The sequence below is a fragment of the Dipodomys spectabilis genome, unplaced genomic scaffold (assembly GCF_019054845.1).
Source record: "Dipodomys spectabilis isolate Male_0828 unplaced genomic scaffold, ASM1905484v1 ptg000002l, whole genome shotgun sequence".
Taxonomy (NCBI): domain Eukaryota; kingdom Metazoa; phylum Chordata; class Mammalia; order Rodentia; family Heteromyidae; genus Dipodomys; species Dipodomys spectabilis.
In genome coordinates, this window is record NW_024870679.1 from 14,605,772 (window position 1) to 14,624,829 (window position 19,058).

At 41.3% G+C, this 19,058-nt stretch overlaps 1 protein-coding gene across 2 annotated transcripts in view; it reads left to right on the top strand.

Annotated features, from left to right (window-relative positions):
- Positions 1–3,427: 3,427 nt before the first annotated feature.
- Positions 3,428–19,058, top strand: part of Alg14 (ALG14 UDP-N-acetylglucosaminyltransferase subunit) — a 65,322-nt gene continuing 49,691 nt past the window's right edge. The window contains exons 1-2 of one of the 2 annotated variants that reach the window (XM_042679494.1): positions 3,428–3,617; positions 9,747–9,898. In XM_042679494.1, the coding sequence (XP_042535428.1) occupies positions 3,491–3,617; positions 9,747–9,898 (279 nt within the window). In that variant the 5' untranslated portion in view covers positions 3,428–3,490. The remainder of the gene's footprint in view (positions 3,618–9,746; positions 9,899–19,058) is intronic. The other variant, XM_042679502.1, reaches the window with a different exon arrangement.

Below are 19,058 nucleotides of genomic sequence, written 5' to 3' on the forward strand. Positions count from 1 at the left end.
GTAGTCAAGCTTATTGTTAAGTCACTGCTTAGGTGTTAACTGTTATCACTTTACCACTGGACCCTCAGTGCCTTGCCTAGTGTCTGATGAAAAATAGCACTAGTAGATCTGAACTCAAATAAATAGCCTGCCCACATCCCTGTTCACTGCGGGCATGCACAGTCATCCCGAGCCTTCTCTCCATAGTTCATGGGAAAAACCCCCATCAGACCAAGCCCCATTCTTCATCAGCTTCAAACCTTTCCCTGCATCCTGTGTCAACATTCCTCTGCTGTATCAGCAAATATTCTTTTATTTAACGAATTTAACTTAAAAAAATACATTTCCTGGGGCTGGGAGTGGAGTTCAGTGTGGGAACACGCGCCTTGTATTCCAAGGCCCTAGGTTCAATACTCAGCAGTTTGAGGGGGGAAAAAAAGCAAAATCAAACATCAAATGGTTCCACAAATGGTTCCAAATTCCCTTCTATCACCACCTCATATACCTATTTCCCATAAAAGAAAAACATGAAACACTGTCTCGAGATGCTTCTGCTTTTCTTTATCTCCAATTCCCTTTTTTGCTCATTCCTGTCTGATTTCCAGCATGTCATCCCGAGGAACACTACTCTTGTTTACATGCTCAGAGACTGATTTGTCCCAGAGTCCCCTGACCCTACCTATGAGCAGCATGTGACACAGCTGGCTGAACTTTCCTTCTCAAGTTGTTTTCCTTTCTCCACTTTTCCGATACTATTCTTTCCTGATTTTTTCTCATTTCCTCGAGTTGTCTTCCTCCATCCCCTCTGCTAGACTGTGTAAGCAACTCCAAACTCTTCTTTTTTTTTTTTTTTTTTGGGTCCGGTTGTGGGGCCTGAATTCTGGGCCTGGGGGCTGTCCCTCAGCTCTTCAGCTCAAGGCTAGCGCTCTACCACTTGAGCCACAGCACCACTTCCGGCATTTTCTTTTTGCTTATGTGGTGCTGAGGAGTCGAACCCAGGGCCTCAGGCATGCAAGGTAAGCGCTCTACCACTGAGCCACCTTCCCAGCCCTCCAAACTCTTCTTTAACTGTGCTGTCTCATACAGCAGACACTAGGTACACAATCTTTTTTAGATTTAGGATAATGGAGCTGGTTGTGGTAGCAAACTCTCACCACCCCAGCACTTCAGAGGCTGAGGTAGAAGGATAAGCCTCAGGGGATACAGCAAAACTCTGTCTCAAAAAAAAAAATATATATATATATGGATATATATGTACATAATGAGGTAAAATATTAAAAGAAAGTTCAGTTTCTCAGTATTACTAGGTATATTTCATTAGGAAGATGTGGAGGGGGTACACCACAGGTACAAAACACTTCCATCAACACAGAAAGTTCTATTGGACAGGAATGACCTACCACCTTAGAAGATCTTACCCAACCCTGGGCTTTTAATACCATCCATATGCTAATGAATTCTAAATTTGTACCTCTAAATATGACCTAAGCTTCAGATCTCTACATATAACTGCTTATTTGATATAACAACTTGCATGTTTAACAGGTTATTCCAACCAAACTGCAAAACAGAACATTTCATTTTCATCCTCTTCTCTTCCCTACCCACAAAGGTTTCTTTCTCCTCTAGTCCCATTTATTTGTATCAAATGACACCATCTAACCAGTACCTACTCCCCCCAAACACACAAAGAAAATTTTAACAATATGAATGAAAAAATAGATGTTTACCATAGAAATTTTAGGAAATAGATTAAAAAATAATGACCTCCTGGGCAAGCTTTGTTCATGATTAATTTGAACCACACTCATATGGTTGCCAACTTCTTTCTTGTAGAATCTGTTATCTGTGTTGTCAGTGTGTGCACTTTCTAAGAAATTTCAGTTGTTGCTTCTTCTGGCTCAGACTTAACGTTCTTGATTAATTCACTTTAACCTCCTGATCCCTTGATTATCTGCACATTTTGATATAGCCCAGGATTCAGCTCACCCAGTAGACAGTTTAAATATTTTTCTAGCATATTATATATATAGATAGATAGAATGCTGTACAAGGAGTAGAGTTTTGTGAATTCCCATTCATACATACAATTTCCTGTCAAACTTACCCCCCCCTCTCTCCCTCCTTTCAGAGTGTACCAGACAGCTTCTGAATCAGAATTTCAAGGGTAGCCCCTGAGATCAGCTTATACAATCAGTTTTTCCATTCTGAGAGTCTGCACAAAGATGACCATCAATCAAGCTGAGTTTAGCTAAGGGGTGCATGATGTGGTGCTCTTACAGTGCAGGGGTTAGGACTACTGGTTTCTAATTCTAGATCAGACACTATTCCACTTGGGAAAATTAGCCTACTCACCTATTAACCTGTACTGTGTAACCTACAAGTATATGGAAATTTAAAGGAAAATCACATTTGGAGTCAAGGGGCTTCTTTAACCGCAGTATGAAAGTAGATATAAAACCAAGTATAGGCTGGGAATGTGGCTCAATGGTAGAGTGCTTGCCTAGCATGCATGAAGCCCCAGTTTGATTCCATATAAACAGAAAAGGCTGGAAGTGGTGCTGTATCTCAAGTGGTAGAGTGCTAGCCTTGAGCAAAAGAAATTCAGGGACAGGGCCCAGGCCTTGAGTTCAAGCCCCGTGACTGGCAACACACACACACACACACACACACACCCCACAACACAAGTATCACTAGGACTGGAGGGGGTGGTGACTTTGGCTGAGGACATGGGGAACAAACTGAGAATGTTTTGGGGTAAAATTAACTTAGTAGCTACTCTGTTTCGGGGAACTTCCATTTCTCTAGGGAACGTGGTATAACTCCAGGTGATCACCTGCTTGAGATCTGTGAAATTACCTAGAAAACTAAAAAACAGAAGTGTTCAGAAAGAGTAGGAATGAAATGTGACTGGCAAAACCTTCAGTTGTGTCTGTTAAGCAACAGCAACATGTCCTTTGAGAGAAGTGAAGGAAAAGGAATTGGACAGAAAGAATGGGATGGGAAAGAAGGCTGGGAGGGAGAGAGAGAGAGAAGGAGGAAGAGGAAGAAGATCTGAGGGAAGATGAGAGGAAGAGAGGACTAGGAGGAATAGGAACGAGGAAGGGAAGGTGAAAAGGAAGGAAGGAGGGAGAATTTCAGATGATCCGTTTGGACAGAAGGAAGGACTGACGTAATCTGTTAGCCTCAGCCAAAAGTCAGTAGAGCTGGAACTCCTAACGAGATAACTTCAGAGCCTTTCGGACCCACAGACGGCCTGACCTCATCAGCAGACGTCTAGGATGTCTCGGCTTAGGTTCCAGGCGACAAGCGCCTTAAAATCCGGTAGGGAAGAAGGCCCGACTGCCCGCAAAGCCCGCCTTTTCCTCTCCCGCCCACAACCCCGCCCATCTCTGGTAAGCCCCGCCCACCTGGAAGCGCCGCGCTCGGCGTTTGAGTCCCCCCGGCTCCCGTAAGTCTCGCACTTTGCCGGCGCCAGGGGCAGTGCGCATGCGCCCTTTCTTCGCATGGTATGCTTATTCTCGCCGTCGCGATAGGAGCTGTGGCGGTCGTCCTCGGCCTGCGACTATGGATAGTGCTTCGGACCAAGGAGGTTATTCCCCGGGAGTGTTTCAGTCTCTTGGTAGTGGCTGGGTCTGGTAAGTCTCAAGGCGGCGACGTGGAGTTGGGGCCGGTCACTACAAGCTCCACAATCCACCGCGACGCTTTCCTCGGTTCTTCTCAGCGCTTCGCGCCGCGCGGCACGCTGGGACTTGTAGTTTCTCCCCGTCACCGGAAGTGGTGGGCCCACCCTGGGAAGATGGCGGCGTGCTGACGCTACGGAGACGGCTTGAATGATTCACTCTTGTCTGTAATTAAGCTTCTCGGCAGCGTGTAACTTCACAACAGATAATTAGCGAGCCGAGCGCGTTCCGACGCCTTTTGATGCTAGCATGCCGCTGCCCCATCATGGCCGCCGTGCAATACTAATCGAGGCGTTTTCCTAAACTGGAAGTTTGAGGAGACACAGAGACTGCTGGGTAGAGGAGGCCACGTGGACCGTCGCACCGACTCCTACGCGAAACGGGCGAGGACGAGGGCGGAATCCACAGGCCTTAGAGCAGTACATACTTGGGGCCCGGGTATGAGCCAAGCCTCCAAGTCAGCCATCTAAATCCACCCACTCTGAAAGCACTTAGGTGTTAGGGTTTTGATCGTCTTGACAGGTGCGCTAGCTTCTTTGGGGAAAGGAGTCCTTGTTGTAACGTCGGTGTCCTTACCTGAGCCTAACCTGTGTCCTATACATAGTATCCCCAGGCCATGTGACAGGTACGCTTAGTGTAGGATCAGGTGAACCATCAACACAAGATTAAATCAAACACAGCAGAAAATGATGCAGTCTAGAGACACAGAAACACAAGACATACAAGGCTGCCGCCTCCACAGCAGGGCATGTTTTATAGTAAGCTGGTTTTGTTTTTTAAGTAGGAGTACATTCCAAAATAACAGGTATATAGATATATAAATAGATACACCAGTTGTACACTTGCTCATTATCGTTCACCAGGTGAACTGGACATAATTGTATGTGCTATACATTTATATATGTGGTGGACAGCACAGCCAGTTTGTGTATACCAGAATCGCCACACACTTGCGAGCATTGCCTTGTGCTGCTATGTTATGATGTCTGTGATGTCACTGGCTAGTATGAATAGTTATGTCCCTGCAATTTCATGAGATCACTGCCATACATGCCATTCATTACTGATGGGAGGAAGCATCATTATGCAGCAAATGACTACACGCATACACACAGAGTGTGTTCATTTGGAAATGCCAGGTGATTTTATTCAGGTAGAATAATATTTCTACTGTAACCAAGTGTGATAAACTTATCTTCAAATATAATCCACTGTTGCCTGACATACTTTAATCTGGAGCAGCTATCAGGCATTGAAGGAAGCCCTCTAAATAACAAAATTGAATAGTACTACTTATGAAGAGCCCACTCTGTACCCAGCACCATGAAAGGTTCAAAGATACAGCAGTGAGTGAAACAGAAAATATAGAAAACCTAACAGGAAGACCAAACAAAATGGGTACTTGCCACTGTGAGAGATGACCTAAAACTTACATTGTGTAAGAAACATATCTGTACTATGGCTATGCATTCTTCAGAAAAATCACCATTTATCTGAACTTTCCCTATGGAAAAGCTAACAGTTGATATCCGTGGTTTTTACTTGAACAACAGCTGTTCACTTGATAACACTAGATTTGTTGAACTAGAAACCAAAATTAATACAGAGAGTTCAAGCATGCTCTCCCTCATTCAGATCATTTAGGGTCAAGGGCATTAAGGAGTCACTCAAGTCATAAAATTACCTATAATTAAATAAACACTTCTAAAAAATAGTCTGTACTCAAAAAAGCCTATACTCACAATTGTAGAGGTGGAAGAAGGCTTTTTCAATGTTTATCTTAGAACTAAAATACTTAATCTTTAGGTACCATAAAAGATTATTAGTTGATCAGAGATAATTTTCAAAATTATTTTTCTCTGATACACAATATGTGTTCCTTAGGTAAATTTTGTATTTGATATCTAACTCTCATTCACTAAACACAAGATGGGGCTCCTGTTTTCTAGACCCTGAGATTACAGTAGTAACAAAATTAACCAAAATCCCTGGTCTTATGGTGCCTTCCATCTCAAGTGGGTAAGGATAGGGGAATATAAAAAGCAAAATAAATAGAGCACATTGCAAGTTCTATATTGATAACTACTATCACATGGGGAGTATTACATTTTATTTATTTATTTATTGGGTTGATCCTGGGGCTTGAACTCAGGGTCTAAGCTCTGCCCCTGAGCTTTTTTAACTCAAGGTTAGCTTCTCCACTGGAGCAATAGCTCCACTTCCAGCTTTTTTCTGGACTTGCCTGTGCAGGCTGGAATCAATTCAAGAGCCTCACATCTCAGCCTCCTACTGGCACCTGGTTTAAGGATTACATTTTAAAAGAAGTACCAGACAAAGCTTCCTAGGATGGGGCAGATTATCAACAGCAAGAAAGCAGAGTGATGGGAAGAATGAATAAGGGGAAGCAGGAGGTGAGGTCCAAGAAGTAAACAGGTAATAAGAAACCTTTTGTGTGTGGGTCCTGGGGCTTGAACTCACTGTCTGAGCTTTTTTGCTCAAAGCTAGTAGTACTCTACCACTTGAGCCACAGCTCCACTTCCAGCTTTTTTTTAGTAGTTAATTGGAGATGTCTCACGGGTTTTTTCTGCCTGGGTTGGCTTTGAACTGTAATCCTCAGATCTCAGCCTTCCCCCACCCCCTTTTTTTTGTTGGTTGTGGGGCTTGAACTCTGGGCCTAAGCACTGTCCCTGCGCTCAAGGCTAGCTCTCTGCCACTTGAGCCACAGTGCCACTCTGGTTTTCTGAGTGGCTTATTAGAGATAAGAGTCTCACAGACTTTCCTTCCCCCCGGGTGGCTTTGAGCTGTGATCCTCAGATCTCAGCCTCCTGAGTAGGTAGGATTACAGGCGTGAGCCACCGGCACCCAGCTAATCTCAGCCTCTTGAGTACCTAGGATTGTAGGCAGTGAGCACCCGGCAAGATACCTTTTATTCCATATGATTTGCAAAGCCGTTTGAGAGTTTTAAACAGAGGCGTGTAATTTGACAGCTTTTTAAAATAGGATCACAGTGGATGATTTGTTGTTGAGCATAGGCTGAAGGAGACGTAGGGATAGGGAATTAACATCCAGAACCTATGTTCATATTATATGGAAGAGGGGATAGTGGTTTGGAGCAGGACGATAGCTAAGAAGGGATTGGATACTGGCTGTGTTTTAAAGTACAACCTAGAGGATTTTATCCACTCCCCCCCACCCCCCCAAAATGTATCTTTTAAACGAGCAAAATAGGCCAGGCAATGGTGGCTCACACAGAGATTAGAAGATCTCCATTCAAAGCAGTAAGTCCTGGAGACTTTTATCTCCAGTTATCTTCCAGCTGTTAGCTGGAAGTGGAGGGGTGGCTCAAGTGGTAGATCATCAGCTTTGCATGAAAAAACTAAATAAAAAGCAAATCCCTGGGTTCAAGCCCAGTACTGGTTAGAGGGGGAAAAAAAAAAAGAGCAGAATAAACTCAGTAGTAAAAGAGTCCATGATTTTAAGACTTCATTCTGTAACAAGTTAAATTTTCAATGAATGTATTCAGTGAGGGTTTCATTTTTTTAAAAAAGAAAGACTAAAGGCTATTGAAGCAGGAATAATGAAGTTTCCATTGCACTGGAAAAGGTGGCTTTTAAGTTTTATCGTTAATTATTCTAGCTGTGAAAACAAGTACCTCCTTAACAAACCACACCACTTTTTCAAGGCTAAAAATAAAGATTCTGAAATGAGTAAGATCAAATGTGTAAATTTCATGTCCCAGTCAAGATGGGTGAAAGTCATGAAGTGAATGTGTGATTCAGATTCCTGAAATATACTAAATCTATGATATATTTCTTTCCTTTTTATTAGTTAATTGTATCACAATATGTGCCTATTATTTCTTGCCTGTATTTTTCCCCTCTGGTACTACGTGGGAATTGAATCCAAGGCTTCATGCTAGGTAGGCAATCACTGTACCACTGAATTATATACCCTTAGCCTGGTGTCACATTTCTTTCTATATGTAATTCCCTCTAGAATCTAGAAAGAATTTTTTTTTTTTTTAATTTTTGGTTAGGCATGGGGCTTGAACTCTAGGCCTGGGCACTATCCCTGAGCTCTTCAGCTCAAGGCTAATGCTCTACCACTTGAGCCACGGTGCCACTTCCGGCCTTTTTTGTTTATGTGGTGCTAGGGAATCGAATCCAGTGCCTCATGCATGTGAGGCAAGCACTCTACCACTCTACCACTGAGCCACCTTCCCAGCCCAAGCTAGAAAGACATTTTCTCTGTTCCACTATTTTTAAAAAAAGGTATTGAGGAAGTACATAGCTTGTTTATCTGCCTTTGTGTTCATATATTGTTACTAAAAGCCCATTCTTAGAACAAAAGCAATTAGGTGAAAGGAAACTTTTCTAAGTAGGTAAACAGCCTAACCAAAGATGTAGAGGATGTAACAATAAGATAATGGAGAGAATGTTGAAGACACCTACCTGGCTGAAGCACAGAACTTATAAAGTGAAATGAATGTTTTGTGGTAAATGTTCTTTTCTTGTTGTTGGTGGTGTTTGGGTGAAAGAAACCCTATGAATTTACACTTGGCCCTCTCTTCCTTGTGCCAACCACAGATCCAAAATACTTGAAGAAAACTTGCATCTATATTAAACATATGCAGACCTTATTTCTTGTGATTATTCCCTGAACAATACAGCATAATAACATTTACATTGTACTAGATGTCTTGGGTCATCTAGAGATGATTTAAAATGTATAGGAAGAGTCCTATATAATTTACTGTGTCCGTTGTATTTTTAGATCTAACTTCTGCATATGAGAGAAAACACATGTCGTTGTCTCTATGAGCTTGTTTCCCTGAAAATGACTGTGTATAATTACATTATTGGCTTTTAGCTTTTGTTTGCTTTGTACCATTTGAATCACACGTCAAGTTCTGCTTTTTGCTAGTTATTTAAGAGATAGAGTCTAAGGGCTTTTCTGCCTGGTCTGACTTCGACCCACTTGTCTTTGGGATCTCAGCCTCCTGGATAAGTAGAGTCTTTCAGATTTTTATTTCCTTAGGGTTCTTGGATGCAATGCCCTATAAATACTGGGGAAGTGATTAGTTGATTTTGAAATTAAAGTATTAAAACTTTAGAGATTGGTCAGCCACTAGTAGTATACACCTATAATCCTAGCTGCAGGCTGAGATCTGATCCAAGTTCAGAGTGAACTTGGGCAGCCAAATCTGGGAGACTCTCATTTCTAATTACAGCTGGAAATGGAGGCAGGGTTCAAGTGTTAGAGCAGCAGCTGTGCATGAAAAAGCCAAGTGAGAACTCAAGGCCTGTTTAAGCCCTAGTACTAGCCCTCACTAAAAATAAATGAGTGAAGAAACAAATAAATAAATAAGAGGTTGTACTTGATTAGTGAAATTGGTAAATATTTAAGCACCTGTGGCTTGTTAAGATTACCACAGTGATGAGCAACTGTCCCTAGGAACAGCCAAGTCTCATGAGTCAGTGAGCATGCCTTCCTTACCTTACTTCTCTATACAGAAGCTTTGGTGACTGTCTTTATCCTACTTGCCCGACTTCACTTCACCTTTACCCTTCTGTCCAGCATTCTCATTGCCCCACAAGCATATCTCAGATCTAGCCATTTCATGTTATAAGGATCTTTGCCCCTGTCCCCTGGCCTTTTGCCTATCTGTCCGTTATCTTAACTTTCCAAGTGATTTCAGCCTTTACAGGGGCGTTCATTTTTTTCACAGTCAATTGTTTGTGTCCCCGTTTTGGTTTTTTTGCTGACTTGCATTCTCTTTATATTTATAAGTATGTTGTGCTTTCCCACAGTCTTTCTGATTACAAGAAGTGTGTCTTATACTTCTGTGTTCCTTCCCCAGTGCCCACTGTTAGTGCCAATTTTATTTTTATTCATTAATGATTTCTCTCATATAAATATATTTATATAAGGGCATAGATTATTGTTTTCCAAACATTCTTGTATATTTTGAGAAATACGTTGTTACAGCAGTGCTCCCACCCAGAATATGACATTGGTACAGTGTGACCAAATAGATAATGTCGATTGTGGGTTTCTTAATCTTAGCCTTACTTTCATTTTCAGGTGGGCATACCATGGAGATCCTGAGGCTAGTTGGAAGCTTGTCCAATGCTTACTCGCCTAGACATTATATCATTGCTGATACTGATAAAATGAGTGCCAGTAAAATTAAGTCTTTTGAATTTGATCGTGCTGAAAGAGAATCTAGTACCATGGTAAGTGATTATTTCCGTGATACAAGTTTTATGTTGACTTAATTGTCTCTGAAAATAATGTCATGGCAGGCAATCAAATGTTTACTAGTAATGAATTATATTTCTTTACTGCCAAAGAGTTTTCTTCAGAGTAAATCTCCAAATTAAAAATGGCTGCTTAATCTTTTGTTTACAATAACTTTTCTTCTGGTAGAGAAAATACTTTGTCACTCAATTTTTTATTTATAGTCATATAGATAAAATGATATACTTTTTGGTTCAGAAGTTCTTTATCAATGTATTTATATTTGATTTATCTATAACTTCTTAATTTGTAATTCTCTACCCCTTCATACTCTTCATTTTAGTTTTTTATTCAGAATTTGTAGTTTTGTGTTGTTTTTTTTAAAGTGAAACCACTTCTTTGTTGAATAGGGACATTAGACCTGTTCATTCTATATACTGTCACCTTCTATCTCTTCTTCTGGCAACTATCTGGCCACAGGGATGTAAGGGGTAGTTCAGGAGTGGACATCTATGGTAGACTAGGTCTATCAGAGTCTACCACTGGGCTGTTTGCTCTTGAGACCCAGAAAATGGAGTTGGTCTTTCTTCAGAAATGAGCTCTGTAAAAGATAAATTTGGGGTAGAACTGGCAGTCATATTTTCTCCTGATACGTAGAGGTGGGCTCTAGATAGAGGTATGAAGATGACACATAGGAAGAAAAAGACAAGCCAGATGGTAGAGCTGCCTTCAGTGGCTCTGAATGCCCTGCTCATCTGGCTTGTTCCTGGCTTGGTCTGTCTTCTCTTGTTTAGAAATTGAGATCTTCTAATGGATCTCTTTTTCCACTCCTTCATTTCACCATGGCCACCCTCCAGACACATTTTTTAAAACACCTGTTCGAATCTTATTTGTAACCATAATCTCTAACTAACATACTACTAAAATCTGTTTTTAAAAAAGACATATCCACGAGAGTGGAACATAAATCTACATGCTATTATCAGCCCTTAAAATATATATACATGGGCTGGGAAGGTGGCTCAGTGGTAGAGCGCTTCCCTTGTATGCATGAGGCCCTGGGTTCAATTCCTCAGCACCACATAAAGCAAAAATGAAAAAAGCTGGAAGTGGCGCTGTGGCTCAAGTGGTAGAGCTCTAGCCTTGAGCTGAAGAGCTGAGGGACAGCGCCTAGGCCTAGAGTTCAGGCCCCACGACCAGACCCCCCCCCCCAAAAAAAAAGACCCTATTTCCAAATGATGTCCTATTCATATTTTCTAGATAGATAGACAGACAGACAGACAGACAGATGTAAATTTTGAAAGGACACTGTTCAACCCAATGCAAGAAAGTTCACAGGCCTGTTTCAGAAAAGTCTACATAGACACATAACCACAAACTTGAAAGGAGACTAGGCTTATGAGTTTGCTAATCATTATCTGTTTCAGCCATTGTAAGGCCAATAATAGTATCCTCCCTTCACAAATGAGAAAATTGAGGCTCACACATGCAAATAACTCCAGGGTCCTGTCAAAAATGTGTACTCTGCCTGGGTTTATGCAAATCCTCTGCTTCTCCTGCCTAATCACTCTGCCTCATTTATTTCTTTTCCAATTCAAAAACCTCAGTGAAAAAAGAATGCCCTGGTAATTTTCATCCACAGCATTGTGGACTATACATGTCCATCTTATTTTATATTTGTTTGCTTTTCCATTTCCTAGAATTCATTTTGGTAAGTATTTCAAATCTTATTTTAGAGTATACCTGAGAATTTGGAGAAAACTGATGATTTTACTCCCATAAGAAGAATGTAAAAGTATTATAATTTACCAGTGGTATAGGCTACTTGAAAATCCATAAAGTGCTGTACCTGATGAAACACCCAAATATTTAACAAATAAGTCCCTTTTGTTTTGTTTTATAAAAGAAATCCACAGAGTCTGGCACCAGTGGCTCATGCGTTGTAATCCTAGCTATTCAAGAGGCTAAGGTCTGAGGGTTGTGCGGTTTGAAACCAGCCTGAGAAGGAAAGTCTGTGACTCTTGTATCTTCAATTAAGCACCAAAAAGCTAAAAGTGGAGTTGTGGCTCAAATATAGAGCATTAGACTTGAGCACAAAAGCCCAGAGACAGCATTTGGCCCTCACTTCAAGCCCTAAGACCGGCACAAAATAAATAAATAAAACACATAAAGGTTAAAATAATCACAAAGTTCTTACTGTTACTTTCAACCTAAGGAATAGGTATGTTTGGTTTTACTCATTTATTTTTTCTGAAGTTACATTCAGTTTGGAGGTTGCTTTAATTTAGCATGTGCATAGAATTTGCTGACTCATGGTTTAATGTAATACTTGAAAGTTTTGTTGATGTTGTTGTTGTTGTTGTTGTCGTCGTCGTCGTAGTCGTCATCGTCGTCAGTGGCTCAGGCCAGGTCTGGAAAGGCCCACAAATGTCTTCCTGATACCCTAGCCACAGGAGGTGCTCCCAGTGTAGGCTGGAGGGAATGGGAGAGGGTAGCCTAGTTGTACCAGCCTTTAGCGTGCAAGCCTCTAAAGGAGGCCCAAGAGGGGACGGCTCTGGATTGATAAGTTTGCCTGGGGAAGGCATGTTTACGGGACTTGTTTGTTTTCTCTGGGTATCTGTGCCCGTCGTCATTGTCGTCGTCGTCGTCGTCGTCGTCGTCGTCGTCGTCATCGTCGTCGTGGTCGTCGTCGTCGTCGTCGTCCGTGGTGGTTATGGGCTTAATCTCTGGGTTTGGGTGCTGTCCCTGACCTTTTTTTATGCTTTGCCACTTTGAGTCATAGCTCCACTTCCAGCTTTCTAGTGGTTAATTGCAAAAAAGAATCTCAGACTTTCCTACCTCCAATCTTCAAATTTTAGCCTCCTATGTAGCTAGGATTACAAGCATGAGTCGCTAACACCCTTTAAAAAAAAAAAATGTCATATGCTGTGGATTATATTTTAGAATCTATTAGGGTTTCATTCACATTGAAAAGAAAGCCAACAATTTTGGATTTTTCCAGTGCCTATATATATATATATATATATATATATAACTTATTTTATCGGTCATGGGGCCTGGACGCTGTCCCTCAGCTCTTCAGTTCAAGGCTAGAGGCTAGTGCACTACCATTTGAGCCACAGCACCACTTCCAGCTTTTTCTGCTTATGTGGTGCTGAGGAATTGAACCCAGGGGCTCATGCATGCAAAGCAAAAGCACTGTACCACTGAGCCACCTTCCCAGCCCCCCATTATATTTTTTAATCACAAAAGTGGTGCCACAATCAGTGTGGCCTTGGCATCTGGCTTGAAATCCTTCCCTGTCAGCTAATCTCCTCTGAGGGCAATGAAACCACTTTTAGAGAAAGACAAACTGCCCCATTCTTGAGAGAGTCCCTACATATGAATCTGATAGGGACAGAGATGCAAGAGAGAGCTGTTGAGGATGTTAGTGTAAACATGGTCTGCATCCCTTTGTCTTGGACAGGATTGTTTATCAGTGTGTGTGTGTGTGTGTGTGTGTGTGTGTGTGTGTGTGTGTGTGTGTGTGTGTGTGTGTGTGTGTGTGTGTGTGTGTGTGTGTGTGTTGAGGGACAGAGCCATAATGAAAGAGAAGGAAGCAAGTAGATACTTTGCCATCCCCACAGAGCCCTGCTGAAGAGGAGGGTCCACCTACTGGCCTTTGTCTGCATGACATCCTGGAAGCTTGGCCCTGCCATGACAGCCACCAACCATACTGTAGGTGGAACTAGCACTGACACAGGAAAAACCAAAACCAGAACCAAAACTTGTTGAAATCTTCATGGCTTTGAAATTTGCTTATTGTATTGCTCATGCCCAATTGTTCCGTGTGTCCTTAAGAAAAAGATGTATTTTCCAATTATTGAATTCATTAATCATGATGATCAGATGACGCTTACTACTGATAGCGTTCAAATCTGTGTGACCTTACTATTGTTCTCATGTGCTTCACATATCTGTTACTACAAGAAATAATGTTGATGCCAAGTACTGGTGGTTCATGCCTGTAATCCTAGCTACTCAGGGGGCTGAGATCTGAGGATCACAGCTCAAAGCCAGCCCAATCAGGAACATCTGTGAAACTCTAATCTCTAATAAACCACTAGAAAAATGAAGTGGTGCTGTGACTCAAGTGGTAGAACGCTAGCCTGGAGCTGAAGAGCTCAGGGACAGCGCCCAGGCCTAGACCCATGACCAATAGAAAAAAAAAAGGAAAAGAAATATATTGAAATTTCCCTCTGTAGTGAGATGTATAATTTCTTTCTGTGCTTATTTTATTATTTGTGTAGTCTAAGACTATTTTATTAGATATATTCAACTCTAGAATTGTTATAGCCTACTGGCCAATTGAACTTTTTGTTATTACAGTATTTCATATTTGTCCTTAAAATACTTTTTCTTGGGCTGGGAAGGTGGCTCAGTGGTAGAGCGCTTGCGTTGCATGCCTGAGGCCCTGGATTCAATTCCTCAGCTCCACATAAGCAAAAAGAAAAAAGCCAGAAGTGGCGCTGTGGCTCAAGTGGTAGAGTGCTAGCCTTGAGCTGAAGAGCTGAGGGACAGCACCCAGGCCCAGAGTTCAGGCCCCACGACCGGACCCCCCCCAAAAAAAACTTTTTCTTAAACTATATTTTTCTGTATTAATATGTGTATCTTTTTTTTTTTAAAGAAAAAGATGTGTATTAACATATCAGTTATCCAGGAATGGGTTTCATTGTGGCATTTCCATACCTGCATACAATGTACCCAAACTCATTCGCTCTATCTCCCTGCCTTTCCCTCTTCTCCCTTCTAAAACAATTTCAACAGTTTCATCTTTCTGTTTTCATATTTGCAGTTTTAAAGCACTTTAGCCTCATTACTCCTCATTTACCCTCCAGTCACCCTTCCTGCAGCAGAGCCTGTTTTACATTCCTGTCACTCTTTTTTAAAATTGTGTCTTAATTGTGCCCAGAGATTTCACCATGCATACTCTCCTCTGCTGTTCTCTGTGTCCTCATTTCCCCATGCCCTATTGATCCGCAGCTTCCAGTGAGATCCTGCATGTCATTTCCGTGTATACTTACCAGGCATTTCAAAATTATTCACCCTTCATCACTCTTTTTTCCTCTTCTTTCCTTTTTATCCCCCTAAAAGTCCCATAGTTAGAAACATGTTGTATGTATATGTATACATTTGTATATGGCAAATATACAATGTATATATATACATATATATATTCTTTAGGTCTACCATCTACAAACACATAGTATTTGGCTTTTTAGCTTGGCTTTTCTTACTTATAACTTTTTGTTCTTCATCCTTTCAGGTGGCTATATTTTTCTCTCTGATGTGTCTTTCATAAGTAACATGTAGTCAGTTTTGTTTTTTTTTTTTTGGGTCCGTTCGTGGGGCCTGAACTCTGGGCCTGGGCGCTGTCCCTCAGCTCTTCAGCTCAAGGCTAGCGCTCTACCACTTGAGCCACAGCGCCACTTCCCGCTTTTTTCTTTTTGCTTATGTGGTGCTGAGGAGTCGAACCCAGGGCCTCATGCATGCAAGGCAAGCACTCTACCACTGAGCCACCTTCCCAGCCCTCAAATTTTTTTTTTGTCAAATTCGAATCTCATTTTATGGGCAGAGAATGTATTCTTATGACAGGAGAAGTTTGTTTGTACTATATACTAAGGCTTTTTCTGTGACCTGGGATTTAATTTGTTTGAGGTAAATCTTATGTGTTCAAAAAGGAAGTTATTTTCTACTGTTTAATACAAGATTATTTTATCGGGGGATGAGAAGTATTGGGGATAGAACTCAGGGCTTCATGCTTACTAAGCAAGCACTCAACTACTTGATCCATACCTCTCTCCCCTCCCCCACGTACCTTTTTTTTTTCCTGATCCTGGGGCTTGAACTCTGGGCCTGGGCACTGTTCCTGCTCAGGGACAAGTGCCCTAGGACAAAGTGCTTGCTCAAGGCAAGCACTTTACCATTTGAGCCACAGTGCCACTTCTGACTTTTTTTTTGCGTAGTTTATTGGAGATAAGAGTCTCACAAACTTTCCTGCCCAGGCTGGCTTCAAACTGCGATCTTCAGATCTCAGTCTCCTGAGTAGCTAAGATTAGAGGTATGAGAGCCACTAGCATCTAGCAGTCCCTGCCCTTTTATGCTGTAGTTTATTTTTGATAGAATTTTAAGCTTTTGCCCATGCTGGTCTCTGACCACAATTCTATCTTTACCTCCCAAATAGCTAGGATTATAGGCATCAACCACCACGTCCAGCTTTTTCTTTTCTTTTGAGATAAGATCTTATAAACTTTGCCTAAGGTAGCCTTAAACCACAATCCTCCTGTCTTCATGGTAACGATTGTTTGATGCTCATAAACAAATCATCTTTTATGTTCTTATTAACTATTTGATTGCTTGATCTATTAATTACTGAGAGTATATAAATACCTAAAACTGTTTTGTCTGATATTGGCAAAATGCCACCTTCTTTCTGACTCATGTTTGCATGGTATATCTTTTTCTGTTTGTTTATTTTTTACCTTGTATGTGTCATAGTATGTCTTTTATAAATGGTATATAGCATAATTTTAAAAACAGAAAACAAATGTCTTTTAACTGCTTTATTTGACACATGTCCATTTGTTCTGATTGCTAATATATTAATTTCAACCTTTCTACTCACTATACTTTTTTTCTCTGAGTTGTCCCCCCTCTTTTGTTGTCTTTTGTTTGCTTAATTGAGATTTCTTTTGTTGTTGTTGTTTTCGGTTTTGTTTCAGTCTTGGGGCTTGAACTCAGGGCCTGGGCACTGTCCCTGAGCTTTTTTGGTCAAAGCTAGCACTCTACTAGTTGAGACATAGCTCCAATTCTGGCTTTTGGGGTGGGTTATTGGGGATAAGAGTCTCACGGACTTTCCCACCCAGGCTGGCTTCAAACGATGATCCTCGGATCTCAGCCTCCTGAGTCTGAAATTCAGGAAAGGGGTCCAGTCTGGAATATAAATTTTGGAATCATCCTGTGTATAGATGATTTTCCTTAAAACAAGAAACAGGATTCAATTCCCCAGGAGCAAGCAGAAAACCAAGAACGAGGCTGCAGGGGGCTGTCACATCCAGATACATGGGAGCTGGCACTGGGGAAAGTTTGTGTCTCCTTTATAAGGCCCCTTGGGAGGCACTGCAGCATCCCTAGGCCTCTGGCGTAACTCACCCTTCTTCCACAAACCTCATTGTCACAGGCCTCTGCTCCCTTCGCACTTTCTTCTTTCTGGCAAGTAGGCATTTCCCTTTCTCTGTGCAGAGAAAATAATATTTTGCTGTTTCTTACAGCACCATAATTGGTTTATAGAAGGAAAATTTTTAGTTAGCATCTATTGCCATTATATCAGAAGCAGAGTCAAATTTGAGTTCTAATTAAAATCAGAATTTTGAGGTACAGTCTGTGTGTCTGTTCTGTACCACTCCTGGCTACTCAAAGTTTCCTCACTTCTTTTCTTCCTTTGGAGGTGATGAACTATCTCTTTATAGATGAACTTTTTCAGGCTGCTGCTGCCTCCTCCTCCTCCTCCTCCTCCTCCTCCTCCCCCCCCTTTGTCTCTTATGGTACTGGGGATTGAACCCACGACGTTGCACTTGCTAGGCAAGCACTTTGCCCCTGAGCTATGTCCCAGCCCTTTCCAGGCTTCTTAAGTGAACCAGAAAATGTGCACCATCGTAAAGCGTTGGCACTCTGCCAGTCTCATCCATCTCACTGCAGGCACTAAGGAACTGTGAATGGGTTCACAGGTGTGCTGGTGAAGCCAGCTGACCCAGGCTTGCCCTTCCAGGAGCATGAAGACTTCCCTGAAACTAGGAGAGGCACATCACCACTGTCTGCCACTCAGTCACCCAAGCAACAAGAATTTTCTCTCATTTGCCTCCAACAACTCACTATGACCTAGAGCGAAATTACTTAATAGATATCTAAATGTTTGCTAGTTTTTACAAAATATGTCAATTTACCCCTTTGGTATAGAGGAATATATAAAATATCTATGTAATACATTGCATAATATATAATTATATATAATATAATTGTATTATATGTAATAATAGGATATATGAATATATATTACATTATACTATATTGCATTATATAAATATATATTATATTTTATTATACATTTGTGGATTATATTATTCTTCTGTATACATACATATGGAAATTATATATTTGAAAATTTAAACATCAGTGATTATTCCTGGTATATATTTTTAAAACTCTTCTATTCCATCTATGCTCCTCTGAGTAATTGAACTATCTTTTCATGAAAAACTGGCTTCCCTTGACTAATGACAATCGAGATTAAAAGAGTGAAGGGCGTTTGACTGTGAAATTGCTTATATGAAAATATATACCTTGAAAAATCCTCCTGAAGTAAAATGCAGCTTCCGCTGAGATTAGTTCCAACATAAGGAGTGGTGAAAAGTACTATTTTCCAGCCAAAATTGGATGGTAACCTTTCCAAGTAAAGCCAGTTACTAGGGCGGGGTGAAAGGTAGCAAGCGGTGACTCAAAGCAGCTTTCTGGAGGAGGTTGGTCCTCTTGGCGGAGGTGTCAGTGGAGCTCATCCGTCCCTGGAAGGAGCATTTCACAGCGAGCTTTGGTTCATCCCTTTGTTTTGCTTCTGAATTAGAGCCTTGTTTCCACTGCCTCCATGCACACCAATATTACCCCTGTGCCCTCTGTCAGGCTGTCAGGCGACTCTTTGTATCACGTGGCTGACGAATAAAAACTCAGTAACTCTAGATTTACATGTGAAGATTATAGATTGAACTCTTTTCATGTATAAAACAATAGTAGAAGTTCCCCAAAACGAATTTGAAAGGCCAAAAATTATAGCCAACTTCTTTACTTTCAGGTCAGATGATTATTGGATTTTCCACTACTCTACAAATCGCTTTTTAGTGTTTTCTCAGGAAAAGTTGTCTGGTCATTAAAAATATGTTGAATGTTGAGCCTGTACAGAGTATCCACTCAGTGGATATTTCAGTCAGAAGTAACTCTGGAATGTTTTTCCTCCTCAATTTTATTCCTTTGTTTGTTTCTTAGATGAAAGCATTGGGTGATAAAGAAGGATAGGAAGTAAAAAGTTGGGGCGTAACCTACTCTAGAGGCAACCCTGGTACCAGCTGG